This window comes from Notolepis coatsorum, assembly GCF_963971535.1.
Source record: "Notolepis coatsorum genome assembly, chromosome: 2".
In the NCBI taxonomy this organism is placed as follows: Eukaryota; Metazoa; Chordata; class Actinopteri; order Aulopiformes; family Paralepididae; genus Notolepis; species Notolepis coatsorum.
In genome coordinates, this window is record NC_140166.1 from 81,696,603 (window position 1) to 81,722,070 (window position 25,468).

At 43.7% G+C, this 25,468-nt stretch overlaps 1 protein-coding gene across 1 annotated transcript in view; it reads right to left on the reverse strand.

Annotated features, from left to right (window-relative positions):
- plekha7b (pleckstrin homology domain containing, family A member 7b) overlaps positions 1–25,468 on the reverse strand; it is a gene marked incomplete at its 3' end in the record, with an annotated part of 266,506 nt that overhangs the window by 86,330 nt on the left and 154,708 nt on the right. The window contains 6 exon segments of the mRNA XM_084308243.1: positions 4,518–4,585; positions 4,587–4,712; positions 4,715–4,804; positions 4,806–4,853; positions 4,885–4,948; positions 17,032–17,210. Coding sequence (XP_084164369.1) covers positions 4,518–4,585; positions 4,587–4,712; positions 4,715–4,804; positions 4,806–4,853; positions 4,885–4,948; positions 17,032–17,210 — 575 coding nt within the window.

Consider the following 25,468-nt stretch of genomic DNA (forward strand, 5'->3'; position numbering starts at 1 on the left):
TGTTGCTGCTAATCATTGACACATGCCTAGCCTGTAATAATCCCCCCCAGAAAAATTTACTTTGTATTTGATATATTAACATTATGATCGCCGGGGACGAGTTAAGACGTCATTCCTAGCCATGCTCATTCTGCCAAGACGCCGTAACTCGTCTTTGATGTCAATATTTCAAAATCTGTGAGCAAAATCATATTTCCCCTCCGGAGCCCTGAGACACACTGCAAAGCTCCACTCAACTCTCTAGTGGCTCAAGAGCGCCATCTGGTGGCCGATCGGCAGATCGCCAACCGGAAATGAGCCTTTGAACCGGTAGTGCTCATCCATATGTGGTCCGGGCACTCGCTATCGTTAGAGAGACTCCGTCTTGATACAGTGAACATCGATCGGTGCAAATAACTCGAAAAAACAACATGATTTGGACGTATATACTATTTATACAACCTGGAAATGGATCGGGCATTTCTCCATACCATAATAGAAAAAAATTCTGTTCCACGCTCATCTGCCAGCGGCGCGAGGAAGCCACGGTAAGATTCAGCGTTATATTCTAACGTGTTCCATATAAACTTCTATGATGAACATATGACCCACTCTGGATGAATCATCTAACGCTGCCCACGGAATTATAAACGATCCCCCGCCCATCCGGTCATCATCAGATGACACGTAGTAACTTCTAGAACCACGTCCAGTTGAAATTTTTTATCTCGCACAGATTCCTACCAAACTGTATTTGATCATCAATATAATGCATTTAGGGCTATAAATCACGTTCTGAAGAAAGCTGCAGAAAACGATAAAAAACATACTTATACTTTAGACCATATTTTAGTATGAATATGTGAATGAAAAAGTTTAACATTGCTACACCCTGAACAATACATATAGGACATAGAATGGGCCATAATAATGGCAATTTAGCAATAGAATTTAAAAAGTTAATAGCCCTGCAAAGAAGGGGAACTTCTCCATAGACAAATAGAGATGGCGAGGGATGGTAAATTATGAATTTAACCCATGGCGATCAAAGTGTTAAAAATATTTTACTTTTTGTGTGTTTTTTTTAACAATAATTTTTGATGCCATCACCCAAACTGGCATTTAAAGGGTAAACATTCAAAAATGTATTGAATATGTGTTTTCTTTTCTTTTTTACAATAATTTGTGATGCCCATCACAAACACTGGCATTTAAAGGGTAAACATTCAAAAATGCCTGCACCAGATTGCAGGAAATTAAGTTTTTGTAACAAAATAATTGTGTGTGTGTGTGTGTGTGTGGTGTGTGTGTGTGTGTGTGTGTGTGTGTGTGTGTGTGTGTGTGTGTGTGTGTGTGTGTGTGTGAGAGAGAGAATGACGGACAATTGCTTGCTGTGTGAGAGAGAGAGAGAGATAGAGAGAGAATTAAGTACATTTGCTGAAATACAGTTGTTCTTAATTTTCTCACTTGCTATGTGAGAATGTTAGTTATTATGTTCTCAATGCCCCTTGCATTGTATGAGTTGTGTGGAAGCGTTTGCTAGTTCTAGTGCTATCCCTTTGTACATTGTGGCTGTGTCTGACAAAAGTTAACAATAAATAATGGTATTAGGAATACATTTTGCCTCCTGCGTGAACTGTGCATAGCTGAATAGACTGTATTTTAACGCCGGTCATATGGTGGGACTTGGAGAGCCAGCTACGTTCTCAGGTGGTACTTGGTGTAAAAAGTTGAGAACCACTGCTCTAAGCCATCCTAGGTTGTCAAAGTGGGCAGGGGTGAGGTGGGTTCTAGGAGTCAGGTCAAGCAGTAGTCTGACTAGTTTGTTTTGAGATGTTTGTAATTTGGTTTTTAGTTGCTTGGAGGTGCTTTGGTACCATGAGGTGCAAGCATAGTCGTAGTACCCTTGAATGAGTGCTCCTGCCAGAGTCTTCAGGGTATTCTTGTTTACCAGAGAGGAGATCCGGTACAAGAATCGAGTTTGTTGGTTGACTTTTTTTATTACATTGGATGCCATTTTGTCACAGAAAAGATTAGCCTCTAGGATGGAACCCAGGTAGGTAATTTTCATCTTTCCTTGTGACAATATTGTCACCCACTGTAACTGAGAAGCCGTCGGTCTTGCTGAGTTTGTTATTTGAACCGAAGAGAATGGACTCTGTTTTGCCCATGTGTAATGATAGTTTGTTATCGGCGAGCCATATGCAGATTTTGCCTAGTTCCGAGCTGAGGGTTTTTTCAACCTGTAACTTGTTCTTGTCAGAGACCAGCAGGGCTGAGTTGTCCGCAAACAGGAACAAGTTGCAGTCACAAGCTGACGACATGTCATTTGCATAAATTAGGAACAGTAGCGGTCCTAGTATGCTTCCTTGTGGAACACCACAGCTCACTGGGAGGGGGGGGGGGGGGTAGGGTAGCGTTTACCTCCACCATCTGTTCTCTCCCCTCCAAGTAGGATTGTATCCAGTTCACTGATAGACAAACCAATTTGTCAAATTATCAAAACCAATTGCTGCCTATTTGCCCGCGTCCACCTCTTGTTTGATGTGGTCGTTCAAAATAGAGAAGGCATGTGTCAGTGGAGTGGGATGTTCTGAAGCCAGATTGGAATTCGTAGATTCGATTTTTTTCCGCAAGGTACTTTTCGACCTGTTCGTATACAATTTTTTCCATGACTTTCGAGATGGATGTAATGATAGAAACCAGGGCGGTAGTTGCCTGGGTCTAATTTGCTGCCCTTTTTGTGCAGGGGTGTTACTCTCGCAATTTTGAAGTCCTTCGGGACGTTGTCCCTGTTTTATGGAGAGGTTTATTATGTGTGTGATGACTGGGGTGATGGCGGCTGCTGAGTCTCTGAGGAATTTGGAGGGGATGTTGTCATGGCCAGTGGCCTTGTTCGGTTGGAGGGGGCGCTCAGTTTTTTGAGTACCTCATCTGTAGTTACCATTTCCAGTTTGAAGTCGTCTTTGTGGACGCCTAGGTTCTTGTAGTATGCTACTATGTGTTCTACCTCATAATGCCCTGAGTGGGAGGGGTAGTTTGTTTACCAGTGGTGTGGCTATGTTTGTGAAGAAAGTGTTTAAGTAATTGGCTACATCCAGCTTGTCTGTGATGAGCGTGTTGTCCGTCTTTATGTTTGTTTATGTTTCAGCACACATAAACCCACTTGACAGTCAAATGCATATGCTCAGCCCCTCCTCCCCCACAGTACACATTGCATTCCACAGTCCCCAGGCATTCATGAACGCATCAACATTATGTCTCAGTGAAAAATACATGAACTCTAATCTAAGGAGAGAGAGAGAGAGAGAGAGAGAGAGAGAGAGAGAGAGAGAGAGAGGAGAGAGAGAGAGAGAGAGAGAGAGAGAGAGAGAGAGAGAGAGAGAGAGAGAGAGAGAGAGAAGAGAGAGAGAGATAGAGAGAGATAAAGAGAGAGAGAGGGAGAGAGAGAGGGAGGGAGAGGTGAGAGAGAGAGAGAGAGAGAGAGAGAGAGAAGAGAGAGAGAGAGAGGAGAGAGAGAGAGAGGGAGGGGAGAGGGAGAGAGGAGAGAGAGAGAGAGAGAGAGAGAGGAGAGAGAGAGAGAGAGAGAGAGGAGAGAGAGAGAGAGAGAGAGAGAGAGAGAGACAGAGAGAGGAGTCTTTTACTTGTTATTCCTGTAGAACACAGTCACAGACTGCACGGCTGCCCCCTGTGACCTACGTAACATCTGCAATAGACCTGTTCGCTGTTTACAAACATACCGTGTTCGAGCCAATCAGCAATACCAACTGAGTCACGTGACTAGGTTGCCTCGGACCTGCGCGAGCTGCTGCGCTAAAAGAATACGACGGGGCTCTATGGAGAAACCATGACACTCCCCTGACTAAAAGTTGTTTCAAAACGAAAAAGGCTGTATGTAATTTAGCCAAATCAGCAACGGCTGTGAGTCTTTCACCTTTTACATATCTAGCTTTTGGCATGGATTGATTGTATAGATTGGTAGCATGGCTAACCAATGCAAATATATTGTAATCTGCCCCGTTGTTCTGACCAGGATTTACGTTCCTTTTCTGCTGCGTACACAGCGAACAGGTCTATACAGACAAAACAAAAAAACAAAGGCATGCAGTTCACGAGAGAGCCACCAGAGGGAGACATTTACTGAGAAGTTAAGTGTCAGCAATGCATGAAACGAGGACCATAATGTCACTTTGTTTTACAGTTTCATGTTAATTTGTTTAGACTAATTATTAATGTTGTTGTTTTTGTTATTATTATTATTACTTTGATTATTATTGTTATCATTATTATTATCTTATTATCATCTTAATATTATGAAACTTGTTTTATGAACTTATTTCACTTTACTTTTGTTTTTGTGTTTATTTATTTTTTTTATCCAATGAGTTGAGGCCCCCGTATAGGCCCATCTGGGTCTCTTGCCTCTACAACACACTTATACACTTTCTGTCACGGTCAATGTTTTACTGTTTTGCTGAAATGGTGCGAAATAAAGAAATAAATAATAAAGGACACACAGCTGCTCTCTCTCGACTGACCTCTTGGGAGGGTCTCCCTTCTGAACGAGCACCCAGTGCTCCACCTGGGCCAGAGCCGTCTTCCTCTGCAACCTGCTTCTCCGTGTCCGTCCGCGGGACGAAGCCCCTCTTGTAGACCACGTGGTGTCCGTTCTGCTCCGGGGACAGGACCACCTGGACCACGGGCTGCTGGGGGCCGGGCTCGGGGGACACCACCACCGTCCTCCACGTCCACCTCGGCGGTCAGCAGACAGGAGGGCCCTCCCCCCCTGGAGCTCCAGTGCGTACCTCACCTCCTCCCCGTGAGCCCAACCGGACGTCCTGAGGCTCCTCCTCCCTCTCCGGCCTGCGGACGCCCTCTCCCGACGGAGCCGAGCTCTGGCCCCACGTTGTTGACGTGATTGGTCGTCTGCGGGACCGCCGCCGCCGTCTTCGCCTGTCTCTCTACCTCTCTGTGAAAAGAGAGAGAGAGAGGGAGAGAGAGAGGGAGAGAGGGAGGGAGGGAGGGAGAGAGAGAGAGAGAGAGAGGGAGAGAGAGAGAGAGAGAGAGAGAGAGAGAGAGAGAGAGAGAGGGAGAGAGAGAGATAGAGAGAAGGAGAGAGAGAGAGAGAGAGAGATATGGAGGGAGAGAGAGAGAGAGGGAGAGAGAGAGAGAGAGAGGAGAGAAGGAGAGAGAGAGAGGGATATACAGGGAGAGAGAGAGAGAGAGAGAGAGAGAGAGAGAGTGAGAGAGAGAGAGAGAGAGAGAGAGAGAGAGAGAGAGAGAGAGAGAGAGAGAGAGAGAGAGAGCAAATGATGACACGGCGGATGTAAGTTCAATGAAACTGGAAGGTTTCACATTAATAACAGCAGTTCATTCTGGCTGATTCATCACTGTTCGGTCGACCCGATGTCATAAAAGGAGGTCAACAAAACGACCTCTTCCCAGCCCAAGCAGCCCAAAGAGGGCTTCATGCGCTGTTAAATAAAGTCCTTCATCTCCAGGCAACTCTTCATCGAGCAGCTCCTTCTCCCTCGTTAGTAAACACATGAATGAGATACAGCTGTATTCTGGAAACAGCATTAAACAGCAGGTAACAAAGCCGCAGAGGGCAACTCCAATTAACCTGAGATGACCCCACCTATGTCACGTTATAGAGAAGGAGGGTTTCATGAATAGCATGAGTCATCTCGGGAGGTTCTGTGCGGAGGGGGTGGGTTTTCGACTTTTATACCCACATGGTTTATATATAAAAAAATATATATATAGAGAGAGAGAGAGGAGCTCTTGGCAGAGAAGCCACACTGGGTCCCCAGTGAACGGAGACGACAGACATATTTTCTTAAACAAATAGCTCAGGGTAGCCCCCCCCCCCCCCCCCCACCCACCCCCACCATCCGCTCTAATAGTTCTGACGAGAAGACCTTTTAATTCATGCAGTTCCGCGGTGCAAGAATATCTCCCCTCTCTGCTAGGGGGGGGGGGGGGGGGGAATCAAATGATTAATCACAAGTCACTGATGCTTCTTATAAATGACCCGCATATATACAGTATTTCGGATGGCTCGCCCGCTGTCGTTTCGGAATGTTTCACGGTAGCAAAGTCAGATTCAGAACCACGCAGCTTTATTGATCCCGGAGAAGGGCGATTCATTTGCAGCTTAATCGTCCATATACACACGACTTCCAAAACTCACAGGCGAGGTGGTCATGTGTCAGAGGCAACGGATCGACGTACACGGGTCGATACAAGGGAACTAGGAGCGGACACAAGACATTTGGCCATGGCCAAGCGTCCAACTAGGAAACCACCCACGGCAATCATGGGGGGCACACACACACACACACACACACACACACACACACACACACACACACCATCCCACAGACACACACTGCCACTTTACTAACTCACTGCACTTTATTTTATTTTACTATGTACTACTGCTGCTAGGAATCTTTGCACTAAATTCTCTTTTACCTTTTATTTTTATTTTACGTGAAGTTTTATTTAATTCACTCATTCATTTAATTTTAGCTACCCCTTATATTGTACATAGTCCTGTATATTGTGTGTTGTATATTGTGTCCTACAGTATATGTTACTTTTGTGTTTTATATTGTCTATATCTTTTTATATACACCGTGGGAAGGGGAACGTAATTTCAATTTTCTGTATGTCTTGCACAAATGGAAAAATTACAATAAAGTTGACTTTGACTTTGACTTTTGAACGTCCAATAAGGGCCACGCAATAATTCACCAAAGGGTAAGGGCGTGGCTGACACTGACACACTGCTGTTGGCAGGGACACGCAAACGCGAGCAAATCACTCCCTACCCTCTCCTTCAAAACCGCTCTAAAAAAGCACCTACGAGAGGCCGCAATTCGAAAATGGACCCGGTAAATGTCCAAACCCCCCCCCCCCCCCCCCCCCCCCCCCCAATGTACAGTTTCCTCCCCCTCACCTCCCCCTCAATTTATATATTCTCTTTTAGAAACTCTGTCTGTAAATAAACAGTACTGTGTATTTGTATATCTTCTTGTATGTCATAAATGTCTGGATATAACAGTACTGTATATCTGTACGTCATGTATGTCATAAATGTTATGAATTGAAAATGGGGGACCCTGATGTAAACAAGACAAAAGTCTTTCTCTGGTCTGCATCCCCTTAACAATTGTGTGTATTAAGCCGTACTGTATTGTACCCCATTCTGCAATCTGTTAATAAAATGTTCAATCAATCAATCAATCAATCAATCAATCAATCAATCAATCAATCAATCATCCTCGCCTCCCTTCATTGGCTGCGTGTGCAGTCTAGGATACATTTTAAGATCCTGTTGTTTGCTTATAAAAGCAATATGAAAGGTCTGGCCCCACCCTACCTCACAGAGATCCTGCACCCCTACACCCCATCACGGTCTCTGAGGTCTGCTGACCAGTCCCTCCTTGTTGTCCCCAAATCCAGGCTAAAGAACAGGGGGGACCGTGCATTTGCGGTTGCAGCCCCCAAACGCTGGAACGTGTTGCCCCCCCCACATTAGGCTGTGGCCCCAACGCTCCCATGTTTAAATCCCATCTAAAAAAACATCTGTTCTCCCTAGCATTTAAAAAAAATTTACAGTCTGCTGCCGTAATCTGTTTGTAGTTCTGTGTGCATTGTGTTGTGATTAGTCTATGTGTTTTTTTACTGTATTGATTGATTGATTGATTGGGAAGCACTTTGGTCAACTTTGTTGTTTTTAAACGTGCTATATAAATAACGTTGGATTGGATTGGATCTGTTGGCTTGTAAAGGTCCCCACTCCACAGACAGACGCCAAAGTGAAAAAAAAAATAAACAATAATCTAAAGTGACTATTGTCTGCCTTCAGTAGCCCGATAGTGGAAGGAATGGAGGACTTAGTAGCGGTTTGTTCTGCAGCTAGGGGGTCAGATGGTCAGATTTTAGGCTATTCTTGTCCTGAAGGGAAGTCTGAAGGAAAGCGGGGGAATTTTAAAAGTGTATCTTAAATTAAAGGATGTCCTGATGATAGGGCCTGAGATAATACCCTCACACTGGAGCACCGTGTCGTGTCATGTGACAGTCATCAAGCGTTAGAAATCAATTCAGTTACATTTCAACTGTTATTTGAACAGATCTATGAATATAGATATTTCCAAAACAAAATACTACTACTACTACTCCTACTCCTAATCATTTTGATTAATTAATTAATTAATGAAATCAGACGCACCGAGTCACTTTGGCCTCTAGGTGGCATGATTGCACAGAGCATCTGAATACGTGTCACTTCCTTTCACCTAAAATGCTTCTTCTGGATGATCTAAGATAGGGGGTCTCTAGACATTAATCCAATTCATGATTGGAGAGTGAGTGAAAACCAACCGTAACAAATCTGATAGATCCCCTCCACTAAAAATGTGTTTTTCTTATGGTTAACTATGGACTATGGACTTTGACTATACAGCCTTTTTTCACATGCTTCCCCTGGAGAGGGAGGGCTTGCTCCCTACTTCCCTGAAAGGAGTCGCACGTGTGATGATGTCACTAATAGGTTGAACCTCTCATGGTCCAACATGGTAACTTGACACCTTTGGCTTCGGTGTACAGGTGAGTACGCTGAGTAGGTACCTGACATGTGTTGAAAGAATTAAGCTGCTGACTTGGAATTCCTGGTAAGTAACAATGGGTGCTTGGTGCTCATTTGCATATTCATAGATCCTTGCATTCTTAATGAGGGTAAAGGTGTACAGATGCTGCTAAGGCCATTTTCAGTATGTGCACAATTTTGGAATTTTGGTTTATTGAACAATTGGGCAGAAAACCAATATTTACTTTACTTTACACTGTACAATTTTACACTTTTTACTGTACACTTACTGTATATTTCTGTATATTTTAGATTTTAGAATGTATATACATAACATAGAAAATGTATATCCCGGACCGTATTTTCATTCTTATTCGTGACTTTTGTTCTTGACTACCTAAATGTTTACTGTTTACTGTGAGCAAGGTCTGGAGTGCCGAATTTCTCTCGGGATAAATAAAGTATTTCTATTCTATTCTATTCTGGGATTACATTCTGTAGTAGCATGACAGTGTCCTGTCTTCTGGGATCACATTCTGTAGTAGTAGCATGACAGTATCCTGTCTTCTGGGATTACATTCTGTAGTAGTAGCATGACAGTATCCTGTCTTCTGGGATCACATTCTGTAGTAGTAGCATGACAGTATCCTGTCTTCTGGGATTACATTCTGTAGTAGTAGCATGACAGTATCCTGTCTTCTGGGATTACATTCTGTAGTAGCATGACAGTATCCTGTCTTCTGGGATTACATTCTGTAGTAGCATGACAGTATCCTGTCTTCTGGGATTACATTCTGTAGTAGCATGACAGTATCCTGTCTTCTGGGATTACATTCTGTAGTAGCATGACAGTATCCTGTATTCTGGGATTACATTCTGTAGTAGCATGACAGTATCCTGTATTCTGGGATTACATTCTGTAGTAGCATGACAGTATCCTGTATTCTGGGATTACATTCTGTAGTAGCATGACAGTATCCTGTATTCTGGGATTACATTCTGTAGTAGCATGACAGTATCCTGTATTCTGGGATTACATTCTGTAGTAGCATGACAGTATCCTGTGACTGGCTCGTGCTCAGCTGGCAGAAGAGATGGTTGGAACAGCTCTCACCCATACAGGAGCCAGCTGCAGTGCACCCACGCACGCATGCACACACACACACACACACACACACACGCACACACACACATCAGACTCCTCAGTACCCCAGAACAGACAGGCAGACCCGGGCCTGCTGTAGATGACTGCTCGCCCTGCCAGGCCAAATCAAGCCGGTGATAGCTTATTATTCTGATCTGTCAAATCAATATTAAAGCACTTGGCTGACTCTGAGCATATATTCAATCACAACAACACACCACAGGCTAACGCTGAAATAGGCACATATAAAACCTATGCACATACAAGCTCACTAGACAGATGGGCTAACGCTGAAATAGGCACATATAAAAACCTATGCACATACAAGCTCACTAGACAGATGGGCTAACACTGAAATGCTCAACAACAATAACACTATGTAACTAACAAACCATCAAAAACACTCACAGCACACACGTACACACTCACTTTAAATAAACAACTCACTGTAGCACCCACTTTAGACACTTTAACACACTTTATATTTATTGGTAAAGAGATTTGCACTACGACTCATACCTCATTGCACCTTACCCTAAGTTGTACCTCATCCCATTTCTGCATTGTACTGTATTATTGTCAATCTCAGGAGCAAAACAGAAAAAAGCATTTCATATAAAAGTATTCTGTATTTTTGTATGACAACTACCGGTAATAAAGAAAATTGAAACTTGAAACTTGAAATAGGCACATATAAAACCTATTACAAGCTCACTAGACAGATGGGCTAACACTGAAATAGGCACATATAAAACCTATGCACATACAAGCTCACTAGACAGATGGGCTAACACTGAAATAGGCACATATAAAACCTATGCACATACAAGCTCACTAGACAGATGCAACCAAAACAGAGCACTGTTCATGACCACCGTTTGTGGTCCTGTATAGATCAATAGATCTATTCTATTGCATAGCGTTAACACTGCAAAGGTTATGGGTTTGATTCCCACGGGAACTAACCGAGCTAGCATATACACTCGGGGCTACTATAAGGAGCGGTGGCATTTGTATGTCATCTCGTGTGGTTAAAACAATGTCAAACTGCGGCTAAGCCCAGCTCTCGGCATTGCTACCAGCTTGGCTGGTCGTTCATACTAACACAATTGGCAGTGTTAGGGGTGGGAAAGCTGGTGGGTGGGTCCTGGTCGTTGTAAACAGCGACTCCTACAGTTCGGTCGGGGCGCCTGCTCAGCGAGGAAAAGGATCTAAGGGGGGTAGTGTGATCCTTCCACATGTTACACCCTCTCAGTGAGAGTCCGCGCTGCCAGGTGAAAAGAAGCGGTTGATTGGCTACACATGTGTCGGAGGAAGCATGTGATGAATGAATGAATGAAAACTTTATTTAACAGATTGCAGAATGGGTACAATACAGTACGGCTCAATACATACAATTGTTAAGGGGATGCAGACCTGAGAAAGACGTTTGTCTTGTTTCCATCAGGGTCCCCCATTTTCAATTCATATAGACATATATGACATACATGACATACAGATAGTCAGTACTGCTACATCTATACATTTATGACATACCAGATTTGCAAATACAGTACTGTTTGTGATACAGAAGGAGTCAAGAAAAGGGAGTATATACATTTGACGTAGAAACTGTACATTGGAGGTTGGGTGGGGGGGGTTGGGTACATTGGGATATTGACAACCATACTGGGTAATTTACATTGGAGGTGGTTGGGGGGGGGGGGGGGGCGGGGGGCACACTGTATAAACAAGTAACACTGTACATTGAGGGGGGGGGGGGAGGAGACACTGTACAAACAAACACAATTGTACATTGAACTATTGACAAAACCATACTAGGTAAATGACTGTACATTGGAGGGGGTTGGAATGATTGGGTTAGGATATTTACAGGGGCCAGTGTTGAATTGCAGTCTCCCGTAGGTGTCCCTTGAGAGAGGTTTTGAAAGTGGGTAGTGATCCACATTCCTTTACAGCTTTGGGTAGGGCGTTCCACATTGATGTGGCATAATTGCGAAACGTGTTTAGTCCCTTATTTGAGCCGAATCTGGGTTTGACATGATTTGTGGAGCTCCCTCTGGTGTTGTGATCGTGGTATTCACTGACCTTTGGGAAGTATTTTGACATGTACATGGGTACCTTGGTCGTGTAGTGTATCTTGTAGACCAGGCCCATTGCAAGTTGTTGTACTCTGTCGTCTACTCTAAGCCATCCTAGGTTGTCGAAGTGGGCAGGGGTGAGGTGGGTTCTAGGAGTAAGGTCAAGCAGTAGTCTGACCAGTTTGTTTTGAGATGTTTGTAATTTTGTTTTTAGCGCCTTTGAGGTGCTTTGGTACCATGAGGTGCAAGCATAGTCGTAGTACCCCTGAATGAGTGCTCCTGCCAGAGTCTTCAGGGTGTTCTTGTTTACCAGAGAGGAGATCCGGTACAAGAATCGAGTTCGTTGGTTGACTTTTTTTATTACATTGGATGCCATTTTGTCACAGGAGAGATTAGCCTCTAGGATGGACCCCAGGTAGGTAATTTCATCTTTCCTTGTGACAATATTGTCACCCACTGTAACTGAGAAGCCGTCGGTCTTGCTGAGTTTGTTATTTGAACCGAAGAGAATGGACTCTGTTTTGCCCATGTGTAATGATAGTTTGTTATCAGCGAGCCATATGCAGATTCTGCCTAGTTCCGAGCTGAGGGTTTTTTCAACCTGTAACTTGTTCTTGTCAGAGACCAGCAGGGCTGAGTCGTCCGCAAACAGGAACAAGTTGCAGTCACAAGCTGACGACATGTCATTTGCATAAATTAGGAACAGTAGCGGTCCTAGTATGCTTCCTTGTGGAACACCACAGCTCACTGTGAGGGGGGGGGATAGGGTACCGTTTACCTCCACCATCTGTTCCCTCCCCTCAAGGTAGGATTGCATCCAGCTCACTGATAGACTATCAAAACCAATTGCTTTTAGCTTGTCAATCAGAATGGAGTGATTGACCGTGTCAAAGGCCTTTTGTAGGTCCAGCATGACCATGCCGCAGTATTTGCCTGCGTCCACCTCTTGTTTGATGTGGTCGTTCAAATAGAGAAGGCATGTGTCAGTGGAGTGGGATGTTCTGAAGCCAGATTGGAATTCGTAGATTAGATTTTTTTCCGCTAGGTACTTTTCGACCTGTTCGTAGACTATTTTTTCCATGACTTTCGAGATGGAGGTGAGAATAGAAACAGGGCGGTAGTTGCCTGGGTCTAATTTGCTGCCCTTTTTGTGCAGAGGGGTCACCCTCGCAATTTTGAAGTCCTTGGGGACGTGTCCCTGTTTTATGGAGAGGTTTATTATGTGTGTGATGATTGGTGTGATGGCGGCTGCTGAGTCTCTGAGGAATTTGGAGGGGATGTTGTCATGGCCAGTGGCCTTGTTAGGTTGGAGGGCGCTCAGTTTATTGAGTACCTCATCTGTTGTTACCATTTCCAGCTTGAAGTCGTCCTTGCGGACCCCTAGGTTTTTGTAGAAAGCTACTATGTGTTCTACCCCATAAAGCCCTGAGTGGGAGGGTAGTTTGTTTACCAGTGTTGTGGCTATGTTTGTGAAGAAAATGTTTAAGTAATTGGCTACATCCAGCTTGTCTGTGATGAGCGTGTTGTCAGTTTTTATGTTTATGTTTGAGAATCTGGTTTTAAGTTTTTTACTGCATCCTAGTTGATTATTGAGTAATTTCCAAAGTTCACGTGGTTTGTTTTTGTTTTCCTCAGTTTTGTCATTGATGAAATTCTTTTTTGCAGTTTTGATCATGGAGTTTACGTCGTTTCTTAGTCTGTTTCTTTCTAGTTTGAGTTCAGTCACGTGGGCTTGGAGTTCACTGCTCGTGCTTTTAGTAAGCTTTGACTGACTTTTACGAAACTCAGAGCATTTTTTGTCTCTGGTTTTCATAGCGGCCAGTATTTCGGAGTGCATCCACGGCTCAGCGCGATTTTTTACCCTGGTGGTTCTTAGGGGGGCCATGTCGTTTAGTATTGCTGAGAATTTGGTTTTGAAACCAAGCCATGTTTCGTCAACCAGTGTACCATTGAGTTCATCTGACCAGTCCAGACTCTCCAGTTCAAGGTTGAAGGCCTCGCTAGAGTAGGTTTTGAGGTCTCTAGATGTGACTGTTTTGTGGCAGCCAGCCTTTTGTTTTAGTTTTTTTCGGGTACAGAATATCATATAATGATCACTTAACCCACATGCTATAACCCCTTTATTTGAGATCTTGGACTTGGATAGCCTCCACTCTCCCAGACCGACCGTAGGGGGTAGGTGCACAGCGACCAGGAAGGGGATTGGGAATTGGAATAACGAATAACATTGGGATGGGAGAAAAACGGAGGAAAAAGGAGGGGGAAAAAGATAAAAAAAATAAAAATAAATAAACAATGTCAAACCTATTGATATAGTGCGCAGCTGTTGACCTTCAGCCAACAAACATGTGACAGGAGCGGAATGCGTGGTCATCACCGAGGAGACTGACCTCTTGATTGATTGATTGAAAACTGTATTAACAGATTGCAGAATGGGTACAGTACGGCTCAATACACACAATTGTTAACACTTTCCGCGCCAGACCCGATGATAGTTGAGTTAACTCGACGAACGTTCAGTGCCAGGACCCCCGAAATAGTCGGGTTTTAGCCATTTTTTCTTTTATTCGACATTTCCATTCATTATCCATCCAGGGAGCCTGGTGTTATCATTGGGAATGGGTCTGAGATCGCAAAAGTCCAATACCGCCGCCTGGTAGGTTGCAGCCGGTATTGCACACCCTTTGAAACTCTGTGTATTCGGGTGTGCGTCGATTATATAGGTCCGGGCGGACTTTTCCTTGTCCGGCATGACGAGCGGTTATAACGCATGGATTGAGGAGAATCAAGCACTCCCGATTCATGGTGAATTATGTTGGCAACACGATCGACATCAATACTTGGAATGGCGATCAGATAATTGGAATATTCTTTTTGGGGTACATCCTTGTAAAGGATAGGCAAACATTGTAAAGGATAGGCAGAAATAAGCATGTGCTTCAGCCTATTCCTTTTTTCGGTCGTTGATTTTGGATTTTGTGTGGATTTAGCTTGCCTTGAATATGTACATTTGTGATTTTCAAATTTTGTAAGGGCCATATGGTATCAATCTTGCGTCAATCCAATAATGCCTTCATTGCGATCGGAGCGTATGTGTGTAATGTACTGTGTAACGTATTCCGTTGGTGACGATCAAAGCATAAAAAAACTACCCCCCCCCTTTCATGCATTCATGATGAAACATAATACCTATCATCTAGATTTGATTTGAGAATAATAGTTAGTCCAGGCAAGAAACGACAACGCTTTTAGTAGAATACACACATATGGCTATTACGCAGCCTTTTGGGAATGACCCTAGACCACTCTAAAACTATACTTATATTCACCACTAGCGGTGTAACGGTACACAGAAGCCACGGTTCGGTACGTACCCCGGTATTGGGGTCACGGTTCGGTACGAGTTCGGTACAACATAATTTTTATTTTATTTATTTATGATAATTATTATTATTATTATTATTATTAAATAGAATAATTTTCGATAGGCTTGCCGTGGTAGTCAGTGATACTGGTGTCATTCTGTGTTCAGACATCCACTTGCCTACTGCCCCTTTAACAACTTATCCTTGCTAAGTTTCAGTTTCACTTCTAGAGACTGAATACTAGAGAACAGATGACATATTACAACAATGGCAGAGGATTATTTGGATTTAAACACAGTGGAGCTCAGATGATCTGTCCGGAAAAGTATGTTTCTTTTTTTTATTTGATTGTGCGCCTGTGAATCCGGCGGGGGAGAATGTTGATGTGTTTGTTGGCGCGCGCGTGTGTGTTGTCGGCGACGCGTGTGTGTGTCTTTCCATTGGTTTCATTTGGTTAACGTTATTGGGCGAACAAGAAAACGAAAGAAAACTGTAATGACCCTGCAGCTGTTCCAATGTAAATGTGCCTTTCTCCGTGCCGCTCTGAACTGAAGTCGGGGACTCTGTGTGCCGCACGCTGTTCTCGCACGGAACCTGCGAGTGCCTGCATGTGGGACTTGTGTGTGTGCGCTGTGGGGCGTATTCGTCATATGGGTGTGTGTACCGCACCGTGACGGCCGTACCGTAAATTCGCGGGACGAATACACGTACCGTTACACCCCTATTCACCACGGTATAAAACAGGAATGTATGGATGAAAATTTTTTTTTTTCACAAATTGAACGATAGATACTCTATGTCAAATGGGCAATAGTATTATATCCATAGCTAAAATATATAATATAGTTTTAGCTCTGCAAACACCGCCACGTATTCCTATACTTTAAAGCGTTGGCCTTTCAACCACAAAGTAAACAGCACCCTCTGGCGCTGAATGAGTTAAGGGGATGCAGACCAGAGAAAGACTTTCGTCTTGTTTACATCAGGGTCCCCCATTTTCAATTCATCGTAATGGTGATGGTGTAAGGCTGTCCCCGAAGCCTGTTTTTGGGATTCGAACTTCGTCAAGGTTTTTCGAATGGACGTTTGAACCTTCGTTTTTAATTAAAAAAAAGAATAAAAAAAAATTAAAATCTAATATATATTTTTTTATAAATGATTATTATTATTTTTTTTTTAAATATCCTCAAACTAAATCCTCAATTTGAATAAAGTTATTAATCTGATTAAATTTGTCTTTTTCTTTTTAGTAAATCAACTTTCCAGCCCCAGACCCAGCCCAGGGAGAAGCCCCAGCCCAACTAAATCAATTAAATCAACTTTCTTCAATGAATATAACTCATCAGTTATAATACTATAATATGAGTGTAGCCTAATCTTTATCTGCAACTGTGAAGAAAAACCCCATTGGTTTAAACAGAATGAAAAAAAAAAAAAAAAAAATATATATATATATATATATATATATATATTTTTTTTTTAAATGAAACATTTTAAATTCAACTGTTGATTAAGAATTCGAATGCCAACGTAACGAACGAAGGTTCGGATGTTCGAACGTTTGGGCTCAGCCCTATGATGGTGTGGCCCTGTTGCATCATCGAGGAGACCTACCTCTTGATGGTGTGGCCCTGTTGCATCATCGAGGAGACCTACCTCTTGATGGTGTGGCCCTGTTGCATCATCGAGGAGACCTACCTCTTGATGGTGTGGCCCTGTTGCATCATCGAGGAGACCTACCTCTTGATGGTGTGGCCCTGTTGCATCAACGAGGAGACCTACCTCTTGATGGTGTGGCCCTGTTGCATCAACGAGGAGACCTACCTCTTGATGGTGTGGCCCTGTTGCATCAACGAGGAGACCTACCTCTTGATGGTGTGGCTCTGTTGCATCAGCGCCGCCTGGTTCATGGCTCGTATCCAGCCGCTCATGTCCTCCTGCGTGTCGGCGCTGAAGAAGTAGGTCCGCATGCCGCTGTGTTCCGCCTGCGAGCCGATCACAGAGTTCTTATTGTAGATGTAGGAGCGCATCCCCGTGTGGCTCGCCTGCAGGGGAGGAAGAGGAGGCCACGCGTGAAAACGATGAAGACCAGACACTCAAGAGGTTGACGTGATGAATATTAAAGGTGCTGTAAGTGGTATTTTCTCGTTGAATAGCTCTACATTCCGACATAGAGTGTTTGGTCGGTGACACGGGTCTCCTAGTCCCTCATGCTCTGCAGTAAACGGAAGAAAATTATTCTGGTATCCTGTTCCCACTTTATCCAACCCTACGTACAGTAGATATTTTTACTTATTTCAAGATTTTTTTTAACCAAATTTGCTTACTGCACTGGCAGATTATTTTACTTGTTTCAGGCAAATATTTGCTTAAAACTAGGTTTTATTTATTGTTTTTGTCACACATTTCTGAAGTGTGGAGTTCTCTCTCCCGATTGGATGAAGTGGGAAGGAATACCAGAAAATGTGTTTTCTGTTTACTGCAGAGCAGGAGGGACTGGGAGTCTGGGACTGGGTCTAATGTATATCAGTGATGGCTGTCGGAGTGGAGAGATATTATTCTATGTACTGTAGACCACTTATTTTAACATGTAGACCACTTATTTTAACATGTAGACCACTTATTTCAACATGTACTGTATAGACCAGGGAGGGGCAACTGGCGGCCCGCGGGCCGCATGCGGCCCTCACCGACGCTCCATGCGGCCCCAGGCCAATATTTATAAAAAAAAAAAAATATATATATATATATATATATATATATATATATATATATATATATATATATATATATATATATATATATATATATATATATATTATTATTATTATTTTTTTTTAAATAAATATTGGCCTGGGGCCGCATGGAGTATATATATATATTTTTTTCCATTCGACTAAGAGGTTGGCAGTCGACTAATAGGGGTCAGCCCTAGTGTGGACATATTCAATGCTGTTGAAAGTGCCGTGCAGCAATATGGGGGGTTTGATAAACTGTCCGCTGTTGTTACCGATGGAGCACCCGCAATGAAAGGAAAACACACAGGATTCGCTGGGCTTCTAAGGCAGAGTGGCGTTGAGTGTCCAATGCTGCACTGCATTATACATCAGGTAAGTTCGCTAACATAATCTATTGTGGGTCACTAATAATCAGGGGTGCAGTCAGTGGTGCAGTCGTAATATGGGAACTGGTAACACGCCACGCCACGTGCACGCGCACGCGGACAGATTTTTTATTTTTTTTGAAATAGAGAAGCTGAAAAAGGTAGCAGGATGTAGCCTTCAATATATAAAGAAATTATATTGTCAACAGATATGGTTGAAAAACAAACAATGTTTTAAATGTAATAGTAGTTACAATTTCTTTAATTGAATCAACTTAAACTAGAAAAGTAAATACAAACTAAATTAACAATGTAAGTTACATTGTTAATTTAGTTTGTATTTACTTTTAGTTTAAGTTAATTCAATTAAAGAAATTGTTTTACACACAAACACAAAAGCAAACTTAAAATAATCAGACAACTTGTGTTTACTTGAAGTTTGTGTGTGCATGACTCCTAGTGCACAGCAAGGGAGGTTTGGTGATGAACCTTGTGGTGCGCTCACACCCACTCGCGCGCGCAGTTATACACACACACACGCACGCACACACACACGCACACACACACACACACACACACACACACACACACAAGCGCATATATACGCAAGTGCAATCTTTCTATCATACACGCTCTTCTTGCTCTCTATTTGTGTGAATGTGCGCTCGCGAGAGCAATTGGAAAGCTGGCGCGCAGCACGGCAGACGCTTGATTCAATCATAAGCAGGTAGACCCCCATCACGAATTCCGAGCCACATTAGTATTCACCTCCACTGCCGTCACACAGAATGAAGGGGGAGATGCATTCAGATAGCCAACACCCAGACACCTAGTCTACCTGCGCTTTTTGTTATGTAAAACGGTGGCCGCCGGCCGGGTACTTAGTCACAACGAATGGATACAGCGCATTTTTGTGTGCGCGTACACGCGAGTACACATCCGTGCGCGATCGCGCGTACTTAGTTCTGCCTCAGTGATCTAATAACACGGCGTGTAACCGCGTGTGTGCACGACTGCACCCCTGGGTGCAGTGGTCATGCCACGCGGTACCACGCCGTCCCAGCACTTTTCTGAGCAGAAGTACGCGCACGGATGTGCACGCAAAAAATAAACGTTATTTCATCTGATGCAGATCGCATGCACAAACATTGAAGTTGACATTCCTTCTATTGTGCGCCAACAGGAGAGACCACAAGTATCTCATTAAAGACAGAACCATTATTGACCCACTGTGGGGGAGGGTGAATGTCATGCCAGTTTGATAAAGGGTCAATGGGAGGCATGTAGAATTGCACAAAAAGGAATTCATTATTTTACCTTTATTTTACCAGGTAGTCACTTGAGATCAAATATCTCTTTTTCGAGCAAGACCTGGCCAAAGTTTATACATTTAACAAAATCATTTATTATTGCACTTTTGATTTACTGTTGTAGTGAAATGCAGCAGGAATGCTGCTTTGTGTTTGTTGAGCAGTGGGCTTTAAGTTCATACATTTATTTTAATAGAAGCCTTAATTATAATTTGTCATTTTGTATATATTTGGGTTACACAGCAATACTTTCAAATTCAGCTGTATTTATAAATTCATAAAGTTGAAATTAAGCATTACTAAATGCGTTTGAAATGGAATAAAAACAAAGTTACAACTAATTTATATGCCTTATTTATCACATCTGTGACTATTATGGGCTATTTGAGTGATGGGGTACTACTGGCGGGACTGCCGATAAACAATGCGGCCCCCCAGATTGAGTGTGGAAATTTAGTGGCTCTCACCATATACAAAGTTGCCCACCCCTGGTATAGACCACTTATTTTAACACGTAGACCACTTATTTTAACACGTAGACCACTTATTTTAACATGTACTGTAGAGTAGACCACTTATTTTAACAATAAAATACCACTTACAGCACCTTTTAATAACAAAGCCTCCAAAGTGAGCCGCTAACGTCACTGCAAATGGAAGCCGCCGTCTTGACGTCTTTCAGTAGAGAGAAACACAGGGTTCCCACAGACATTGCAAAGTACTTTTGCTAAGTACTTTTCCAAGCACTTTTTTTTTGTTTTAAATGGGCATTTAAAAGGATACAATTCACTTTTAAATGCTGTTTTTTATAGAAAAAAAGAATCGGATCTAATATTTATGACTTAAAACCAATTTCCGACAATTCGTTTTTTATCACGGATTAACAAAACTTTGAAAAAAGCACAAAAAAGAATGGTTGAACAAAAAAGAATGGTTGATTTGAATTTCAATGACTTTTTAAGCACCTTGTTAAAAAATGGGATGTTTTCAAGGAATTCCAGGCCTTGACTTTGAATTTTTTACATTTTAAATCAAGCACTTTAAGCACTTCAAGGACCTTGTGCGAACCCTGTTAACAGCCGTGATTTGCAGGAGCCACACGAATGACAAGCAAAGAGCAGCATCATAAACACTGCTGTGCTAAAAGCTGAAGCTGTTCACGGCACGCAACAGGCGCCACGCCGGTTACCGTTTCCAGATGACTTTGTACCAAAGCATCCACTCAACTCAATGCAATCTCTTCACCAAACGCCATTTTGGTAAAGACAATTGACAACAGCTACAGAAAAGCAAACGACTACCGTATCACAAAAAGCTCAGCGTCAGTCACTGTAGCCTAATACACAAATAAACACACATGTATACATGTAGCACATTCACACGCATGCTTGTGTGAGTGTGTGTGTGCAACTGCACACAAACACAGACACACACACACACACACACACACACACACACGCAGACACACGCAGACACACACACACACACACACACACACACACACACACACACACACACACACACACACACACACACACACACACACACACTCACTCACAAACACCATAGTTATCCTCTTACTTTGGTGGCTTTTGATGCTGTGCTATGGAATGTGGTACTGTTTAACCCTTTCACTACCACACTACAGAAGGTTAACCTTTCACTACCAACCTACTAAACGCCTGTAGTGTGGTAGTGAAAGGGTTACTTGTCGTGTGGCTGTGAAATGAAAGGGTTAACATTCTGTATTGTCGCTGTGAAAGGGTTAACCTTTTTGGTAGTGTGGTAGTGAAAGGGTTAATAGGCTTCACCTCGTGGACAAGCCACTAGATCTGGCCTAGGGCCCTGCTGAATGGGTGCTGGATGGGTGCTGAATGGCTGCTGAATGGGTGCTGGATGGGTGCTGAATGGCTGCTGAATGGGTGCTGAATGGCTGCTGAATGGCTGCTGATTGGCTGCTGAATGGGTGCTGAATGGGTGCTGAATGGCTGCTGAATGGGTGCTGAATGGCTGCTGAATGGCTGCTGATTGGGTGCTGAATGGCTGCTGAATGGCTGCTGAATGGCTGCTGATTGGCTTCTGAATGGGTGCTGAATGGCTGCTGAATGGCTGCTGATTGGCTGCTGAATGGGTGCTGAATGGGTGCTGAATGGCTGCTGAATGGGTGCTGAATGGGTGCTGAATGGCTGCTGATTGGGTGCTGAATGGCTGCTGAATGGCTGCTGAATGGCTGCTGATTGGCTTCTGAATGGGTGCTGAATGGCTGCTGAATGGCTGCTGATTGGCTGCTGAATGGCTGCTCCAATGGCTGCCCACTCTGGCCCAGCATGGGGCGCGCTCTGCCAGAGAGAACCTACTACCTCATGGCAAAACAGCACAGCAAGTCTCAGTTACAAAGCTAGACTGTTAAAAGTGCCTTTCAACACTAAATCTTTCTCTACCTCGACTATAATATATGGAATTCTCCCAATTCATAGCACTCTCGTAATCCATCGCAGACCATCGTGTACCAATGAGCCTTGGCGTTGCGCCATATTGGTTGGCAAGACATGACGTGAGAATGCAATGGATTCTAATTCAATGCGCTAAATACGTTACCAGCACTGATCCAGAAGCTGTTGTATATACAGCAGCACTGACTTGCATCCAAGCATGCGATGCATTGTTCCAGAATTCAAACTGTAATCTATGGAAGCTCCATTGTGGCCAAGCTTGCAATTCACTGTTGTCTTTCTGGAAAGGAACCGATGTCTACAGTCGGAAACCGCAGCAAGAGGGGGGGGGATAGCGGTTAGGTTAGAGAAGCGGGCTCGTGGCCGGAAGGTCACTAGTTCGATACCCCAGACTCTGGGGGAAAGTGGGAAAGTGAATCAATAACACTCTCCTGTCCCTCAATATTAACCGCTGAATATATCGCTCATATATCTATTCTATCCACATATATGCTTACCACTTGTATCTATTGCTATGTCCGCCCATCACAATCACCCAAGCTGTCTAACGCCTGTCCCGTCTCCCTGTCTCCCTGTGAGTGGCTGTCCCGGAGTGATGACCGGAGTGTTGGATGTCCCGCGATGAAGACCGGGAGGATGCGACCCTCTCTGCGTGCCCCTGTCTCCCTGTCTCCGGCTGTCTCGTAGTGATGACCGGAGTGTTGGACGTCCCGTGATGATGACCGGGAGGATGCGACCCTCTCTGCGCCGCCCCCTGTCTCCCTGTCTCCGGCTGTCTCGGAGTGATGACCGGAGTGTTGAACGTCCCGTGATCAAGACCGGGAGGATGCGACCCTCTTTGCACCGCCCCTGTGCCTCAAATAGATCCACTATCAGCTCTATCTTTAATTTTTCAAAATGTTCAGTTGCTATCACATGCACTCATCTGTGTTTCACTACACACATGAGTGCATGCTTACCAACTGTTTTTACTGCAACACTACTATCACCGACATCTAGGAAGGGAGATCCCCCCTTGAATGGCCCTTCTAAGGTTTCTCTCCTCCACATTGCCTGTGGTGCATTTTTTCCTATTGCTAGGTTTTAGTGAGTTTTTCCTTACCTTCGCGTGGGGTATGTCTGGGAGTGTTGCATTTATTTTGCATTTATTTAAAAAAATGTGGACCTTATGATGTTTTGTTCTTGACTTATTGTGATGTTTCTTCTTGACTTGTTTAAAGAAGACGTGTACGGCCCCATGGGGACATTAACGTGTGTTGTCGGGCCTTACAAATACATTTGATTTGGGGTTGCTCAGTGGTCAACAGTGTCAAGACTGTGGTTGTACTGGGCATGGTGATTGTGTGTAGTATCTAGCTCAACATGAGGCTACAGTAATCCTCTGCACAGCGATCATCCGGCCTCGGACAACAGAGCCGTGTTTTGATCGTTGAGTCCTGCGTTGTGCAGCGCGGCGGAGAGTGTCGTTTCAACCAAAGCCCCAGGAGGAATGTGATGAATGGACCCAGGCGGGAAGAGAGAGAACGCAACGGCACACCCGCGGTCCGGGGCAGATTGGTCGCACCGCACCGCACGCACCGACCCCCCACGTGTTTTCAGCAGATCAATATATCGATTATGGGAACATTTCCTCCACATGATCACACACAGCAATGTGTTTAACCCTTTCACTACTGCTGCACTACCAAAGGGTTAACCCTTTCACTGCGACAATACAGAAGGTTAACCCTTTCACTGCCACACAACAACGGGTTAACCCTTTCACTACCACACTACCAAAGGTTAACCTTTCACTACCACACTACAGAAGGTTAACCCTTTACTATCACACTACAGAAGGTTACCCCTTTACTATCACACTACAGACGGTTAACCCTTTCACTGTCACACGACAAAGGGTTAACCCTTTCACTGCCACGCTACATAAGGTTAACCCTTTACTATCACACTATAGACGGTTAACCGTCTATAGTGTGATAGTAAAGGGTTAACCTTGTAAAGGGTTAACCTTCTGTAGTGTGGTAGTGAAAGGGTTAAGGATAGGAAAGAAATCCACTTCTTCACACGTTCCCACAGAAAGTCTCTCAGCCGACACACTGAGATGTGGAATGAGGGCAGAGAGCAAAACGACTGTAAACACAGGAATCCCCTTAATGTGGCTCGTCACGCAGCAGGGCTCTGTTCTAACTGTTTGATTGATTGATTGAAAACTTTATGAACAGATTGCAGAATGGGTACAATACAGTACAGCTCAATACACACAATTGTTAAGGGGATGCAGACCAGAGAAAGACTTTCGTCTTGTTTCAGGGTCCCCCATTTTCAATTCATCATAACATATATGACATACACGACATACAGATAGACAGTACTGCTACATGCCAGTACTGTACATGCTACTGTGGCGCCTGACAGCTGCAGCGCGAAGTGATATAGCGTAAAGGAACTGTGCTTTTAAAGGAGCATTATGGGAAATGCTCTTACCTTTCAGTAGAAAGCTATCCAGCTGCAATCTAGCCTATTTTAGCACAAATCAATGGAAGTGGATATGGACCAGCTAGCCTAGCTGTTGGCCAAAAACACCTCCCCGTCCCGGAGCTAAACCGAGTGCCATTCAGCTCCATTGTATTAGAGTGACGGCAGATATCTCTATGGCAGACATCTCTATGGCAGACATCTCTATGGCAGACATCTCTATGGCAGACATCTCTATGGCAGACATCTCTATGGCAGACATCTCTATGGCAGATTATCTCTATGGCAGATTATCTCTATGGCAGATATCTCTATGGCAGATTATCTCTATGGCAGATTATCTCTATGGCAGATATCTCTATGGCAGACATCTCTATGGCAGATATCTCTATGGCAGATATCTTTATGGCAGATATCTCTATGGCAGATATCTCTATGGCAGATTATCTCTATGGCAGATATCTCTATGGCAGATTATCTCTATGGCAGATATCTCTATGGCAGATTATCTCTATGGCAGACATCTCTATGGCAGATTATCTGTATGGCAGATTATCTCTATGGCAGACATCTCTATGGCAGATATCTCTATGGCAGACATCTCTATGGCAGATTATCTCTATGGCAGACATCTCTATGGCAGATATCTCTATGGCAGACATCTCTATGGCAGATTATCTCTATGGCAGATATCTCTATGGCATATATCTTTATGGCAGATATCTTTATGGCAGATATCTCTATGGCAGATATCTCTATGGCAGATATCTCTATGGCAGACATCTCTATGGCAGATTATCTCTATGGCAGATATCTCTATGGCAGATTATCTCTATGGCAGACATCTCTATGGCATATTATCTCTATGGCATATATCTTTATGGCAGATATCTTTATGGCAGATATCTCTATGGCAGATGATCTCTATGGCAGATGATCTCTATGGCAGACATCTCTATGGC